Source organism: Alosa pseudoharengus, unplaced genomic scaffold (genome assembly GCF_046254945.1).
Source record: "Alosa pseudoharengus isolate Yale_2024_CS ecotype anadromous, Long Island Sound unplaced genomic scaffold, YU_APseudo_1.1 YU_APseudo_1.1_scf_23, whole genome shotgun sequence".
Lineage (NCBI taxonomy): Eukaryota > Metazoa > Chordata > Actinopteri > Clupeiformes > Clupeidae > Alosa > Alosa pseudoharengus.
Genome location: NW_027468685.1, coordinates 18,449,579 through 18,455,643, shown reverse-complemented (window position 1 = coordinate 18,455,643; position 6,065 = coordinate 18,449,579). Strand labels below are relative to the sequence as shown.

The window sequence follows — 6,065 nt, the reverse complement described above, 5'->3', positions numbered from 1 at the left end:
TATCCTAACCAGAGTAGTCCAGTAGTAGTTAAACAATCTCCTCACTTCCTATGTTTGTGTTGGGTCCATTGGAATCTATTTTTTTTAATTGTAATTAAATGATGTTATTAAAAATACTGTTTTTTCAAATGTCATGCTGATGCTTCCCCACAGTCAAGATGGCCTACCTCATGGCCCAGCTGCAGCCCACCCCTGTGAAGAGCGCAGCTGGCAGACCCGGGCCTCCAGGACCTCCGGGTAAAGATGGCAACCCTGGCAGAGCTGGTTCCCCAGGAGAGCCTGGTATGCCCGGCCAGCAGGGCGGCGATGGACCACGAGGACCCATGGGCCCTAAAGGTGCATCATATGTACACTATTTACTAAACTAACTGCAAATGTGTGATGTAGAAGCTTGTTAAAGCCTATAGCAGCCTAAAGATGTGCCATGCACTGATGTACTATAATGGTGTATGTTAGTGTACATACTGCAGTAAAGCTAAGGTTTATAAATTAATATTTTATTAGTGTATTTGTGAATTATGTATTATTAATGTAATAGAAGAGTCCTGTGCATTGGGAAAGAAATCATAATCACCTATCAGGGCACTGTAAAATTCAGCTGTTATGGTGCTAAGGGATTTTAAACTCAAATGTACAATGCAATTACACCTGCCAGTTCAATATGCGTGACCTATTGCATAGTCCACAGGGTCCTTCAAACATTCTTTGGGGAATTGTTGACATCTAACAACACCCTTATCCCAAAATAGAAGATAACAGGGGGCCTTGTAAGTGACCTTTACATGTTCCTTCACATGAGCTGTTTTTGTTTGTGTGTGGTGAACTCTTCCAGGTGAACGAGGATCCAAGGGGGACCGAGGAGAGGACGGTGTTGGTCAGCGAGGCGAGCAGGGTCCTACTGGTCCCATAGGTAATGACACTACACCTCAATTGCACTGATACACACTGACAGTGAGTCGTTTCAAGTGGCAGAACTACATGCTTGAGATGCTCTCTGGATCCACATTAATGTCACAGCTAACATTGTCTAAAGACCAATACAGTACTACAGTGTTACAGAATAAGACCAGAGAGCATTTTCACAAATTGAGCCACTTGGTGCTAGCTTAGCACAGTGTTAGCTTTGCGACTTACAGTACATCCTTGTAGTTGTACCCCTTCCTTTTCCCTTCCTTTTCCCTTCTTTGACCCTGCACCTTGAGAGCTGCTATGTGTTGTAAATGGTAGTTTTCTGAGACCATGCCTCCTCTGGATGCCCCACACAGGTCCTGCTGGTCCACCTGGTTACGGCAAAGACGGGCTTCCAGGAGCAGCAGGATCCCAGGGAGAACCGGGCCACCCCGGACCTCACGGCCAGCCAGGTCCCTCAGGACCGCCAGGCCAGTGTGATCCCTCGCAGTGTGCCTTCTATGCCAGCCTGGCGTCGAGACCCAAAAACGTCAAAGGGAATTAAGGGGTGGACGTCTTAGCCCCCCCCCCCTCCACCCTAGGAGAGCAACCTACCAATGAACTCAGTGTTGCAGTGAACCAAGAACTTTTCCTATTGAGATTTGTAACATTAACCTCAGCCTGGGAGGTTTGGAAGGATGTGTGCTGCCGGTCAGAATATCTGTGTTTCGTTATTTGTTTGCCGTCTTTTTTGTGTATTGTTTACTTGTTTGTCTGTGTGTTTGGTTGAGTGGATGAGTTTAAGGGGAATATGCAAGAGAGGCTCAGACATCAACTTTATTTTCAATCAGGGAACGGATTCATCTCACCTAATCAGGGTGAGTTTAAAGCCTTTTTAGCTGTCAAACGTAGTGACATGTGAGAAGCAACCTTTTTTTTGCAGTGGTTGCCTAACCATGCCGTAATAAACAGCATCCATCTCAATGTTTACACACCTCTCATTCTGCCTCTATTCCTTCCCAGGAATGGGGTCAGCACAGGTCATCAATCAGTACTTGCGAAAAATTGATCCATTGTTTAGAAGGCGACTGGGCAGTCGGGTGTGTGTGTGTGTTCTTTTGGAGTCAGCTGGTAATTATCTAGTCTGGGGACCTATCTACTAGATTTTTCTTATTGATGGGTGGCCAGTCTGCAGGGAAAACTGTAGGAAAAAAGCTGTTTCACTTATCGACAGCCAGCCGTTGGCGAGATCATTAGTGATCCCGCCATGCGCTAGTGTAGTGCTCTTTCTGAGCGCTCTCGCCTTGGCCCCTCTTGTTTGCCTCTTCTAGGTTGCCATTTCATTTCCGAGTTGCCTTCTGTCTGGTATTTACTAATGACTATCAATCTCCTCTGCTTGATAAATGAAGAAAATCAATACTTTATCAGAAACACTTACAGCCCTATCATCATAACACTAAATGTTTCTTCATTTGTGTCATCTCCCGACATGGCATGAAGACACATTAGCGGTGAAATCTTGCATCATCAATAAACGCTGAGTGCCGATACAAACGAGAAGAGCATTCGAACACAGAAGGAAGACAAATATCCGCAGTTAAGATGAGTCAATAACTCAATGTTTGTCGACTGAGTGATGTTTGTTGGAGAAATTAAAAGTACAGTGGCACTAAAGTGTGGCTCCAGGAAGCTGATCATTTTCACGGCCCCTGCCCCCATCCCCCCCGCCCCCCGCCGTAGCAACACTTTCACGACTCTTCCCAAAGTTTGCAGTTCATTTCAAGCCTCATTTCCTCCAGTCTCACTCTCCCATCAGTTGTGGGGTGGGGTTGGGGGGGGGCGGGGATGCAATCTCCCTAGAGCTCTTCCAGAAATTAAGACATTGTTTCTCTAAACTGCCTCTCCACCGTGTCGCAGATCACAGATTAATGAGAGCTCTGTATGGTGCGCCTCTATCATGGACTCCTCTAAGTGGGTCTGTTTTAGACGCAGAATTGTGGCCCGCTTCCCTGGTGAGCCAATTAAGAGTTGCCTGACAACAGCACGGCTATTTCCGAACCTTCAGAAGCTACAGCAGTTAGATCTTACAGTTAGGATTTGGGTTAGTCTTCCACAGGGTCTGTTTGACTGGTAAAACCGCTGCTCCAGCTTTATGGTTAAAAAGCAGTGGCTGTTTGATTCTTTGCATTACCACTGAGTGTAATCTGTGGGATTATTTCTTAATCCAGGCTTCTAGTTTAGATAGTGTGGGCAACAAAGTTGCGACATGTTTTATCATTGGCATAGCAAGTATGTTCACTGAGGGTATTGCAAAAAGAGAGCAATTTCTGTTAACTGCACCTTGAAGTGTAGATGATGGGCTTTTAATGCTTGAAATGTTTCACAGAATGGAAGTGGTGCTTCAGTTTGACTTGAATGATCCAGATATTTGTAATGCTGTCGCAAGAGACAGCAGCATCCAGCTTTCAGCAGAACAATGCTTACTTTCCAACATTCCTATTTATATATTAATCCAAACATTTACATATTAATTTGGATATAATGGGAATGTGTATTGTCTAATCTAAACATAACAATAAACATCTGGATTCCACTCTGAATCATTGGATGTTAGAAGTGCAATGAATCCTCCAGGAAAGCCATGCATACTTAAAGAGATCCGTTTTCGCTGTGCCAATGACAATGTCCTCAATAGGGATCATGCTTAGCCTAAGACTAGATGGCATTTGTAAAGGAGCTTTGCAATTGATTCTTGAAAGGCATACTGTAGTTGCTTTGTGCGGTGTGTCATTTGCTCTAGGCCCGATACAATTGTAAAGCTGTCAATACTATTCAAAAAAGGTTTCGCTAGTCTGTTATAGCTACATTAATTATGGGGATTGTACTGGGCATTTGCTTACAACTTAGAGTCTTGAATTTCTTTTCATAACGCCTTCCCAAGTGTAATATGCCTTGCTTGCTGTTGTGTGAATGTTTTGAAATAGTGTTTCATCATTGTCTTCTCTTTGCCTTTTGTTTGTGTGGATCAGGTAGCATATATGATTTACAAAATACACAGATATAACAAGCAGTGCATAATGCGTTTGCAAGGGTATGTACATTTCAGCTATTTTTATTTTTACTTCTGAGGAAGATCGGCATTGCATTTCACTCTGTTTTACACACAGTGTTGACGTTACTGTGGATTAAGATTGTCCCACCCCATTTTATAAAATATTTGCATCATTATTTGTGTTTAAATTATTGTTAAGAACTGTCGTAACAATCCAGGGAAAAATGATAAGCATAGATAATGCATGGGATTCTCTACCTGTTTTTACTGGTTGAATGGTGCTAAAATAACATAATAAATAGTGGCTGGTATATGTGTAATTATTAATGGAAGAGTTATGTATGTTTGAATAAAGGCTGGATCAGGTCCATGTTTATAGAAGAGGCCTTTTCATTTGTGAATATTCTTGCTCGGTGTTAACTGTTTTTCTCATAACTTGCTCAAACTGAACTTGTGTGCTTCCACCACTATGTATTCTCACCGTAGCCATCATATTGTTTTTTTCTTCATATTTTTCACATTAATAACCTTGCCAGCAATCCAATAATTGTTTTGTGACTTTTTGTCCTCATTTGGATTAGGCCTGTTGTGATTTGAAAGTGTGATTTTACTAAAAAAATACCTCACATTTATCATTTTCAGGTGTGACCTGCTCAATTATAATGTTATTTTACTTTAACAAACTGGCTCAGGAGAGTTTCGATTTATACAAGGTGATTCAGCATGCAGCATTAATGTGCTGTCTTACCCATAGCAGAGTAGCCTTTGAACAGGGTCTATCTTAAAAAAGACTGGTAATGCAATTTTAAACAAAAGCATTTCCCCCTCAGAGGATGAAAGCACAGGCCTGTCGGCTGGCCGGCAGGAAAAGGTCAGACTGCATCTGGCAGTAAATAGACTTGGGACAAGTAGAAGGTTAGGAGATTCGGACGTTGGAGGGTGTTTTGTCCAGTCATCAGCAAGGGAAACATCTCATATCCCAAACTATATCAGATGTCTAACTCAACACCAATTTTAATTCAATTGACCAGGTAAAGTGAACGCTGGTCTATAAGCAGACAATTTCAATGACTGGTTATTACCATACATTTCACCAGTTCATAACCTTGCATCTGACCGTCTGTGCTTGGACACTACAGCCCCAAGTTTGGCCAAGGTGGCGATGTATCACCGGCAAATATGGTAGAGCAGGTGTACGAGAGAATGGCCAGAAAATTGCCAGTAGGAAGGTGTGATCAGCCGCAATAAGTGGGTTGAAGCAGGTTAAAGCTGACCAATAACAGTGTTGAGCAATACTTTTAAATGGAATGCGTAAAACGATATTAGAATTACAGTAGTCTTTGAAATCTTAATATTGCGTATCTGGGGTGCATTTCTAGAAAGGGTAGTTGGGTAACTTCCGTCGTAATCTTTGGAGTTGTGAAGTCGCTGGAAGTTGTAAGTCAATGAAGTCTTTTCAGACACACTCTCGGTCTGGTTTTAACCAGGCTATCAACATATAGTTGCACTGGCTAAAGCACATACATAAAAAGTCCCCCACTACTGTAGGAGTCGAACCTACAGTAAGATAGAAGTTACTGCATTGCATAAGAAAACCAGGCAAAACAATACATTTCACACAAATGTAGAAAGTTTATTTTCCTTTTTTTACCCAAAGAAAACTTAGAAAAAAAAGAATGGATTCTTTAGTTTAACCAATTTTGTGACATGAGTTTTATGGCTTTTAAAGGAAACCTTTTTATACAAACACAGAAACACTGGCCAAACTGTCTTCCTTCTCCACATTTCTATAGCAACTACGAAGAGTGGTGAAGAATGATGTAGTATGCTCCTGGGCCTTGCTAAATCATTACGGCTTCAACAAGACAGGTACCAGCTATTCATTTAGCAAACTTGTGTGGAAATAGCATAATCAGTGGGGTTTGCTGAGAACTGAGTGATCTGATGATAAATTTGATCTACGTTGATACAATGTTGTGCTTGCATTTTTTACAGGTGCCCATGATTCACTCACTTGAGTCTGCATAATTTATTTCATTCACTCAGCATCACGTCTATTTCCATTCAGATACTACTGCAATACTGTTAAGTGTTCATTCAATGTTGATTGGCATCTTGATTAATC

The 6,065-nt window shown here is 41.9% G+C and overlaps 1 protein-coding gene across 1 annotated transcript in view; it reads left to right on the top strand.

Annotated features, from left to right (window-relative positions):
* Positions 1-4,458, top strand: part of col22a1 (collagen, type XXII, alpha 1) — a 66,736-nt gene extending 62,278 nt beyond the window's left edge. Inside the window, exons 59-61 of the mRNA XM_076301888.1 lie at positions 154-336; positions 833-910; positions 1,266-4,458. Coding sequence (XP_076158003.1) covers positions 154-336; positions 833-910; positions 1,266-1,453 — 449 coding nt within the window. The 3' untranslated portion in view covers positions 1,454-4,458. The remainder of the gene's footprint in view (positions 1-153; positions 337-832; positions 911-1,265) is intronic.
* The last annotated feature ends 1,607 nt before the right edge of the window (positions 4,459-6,065 follow it).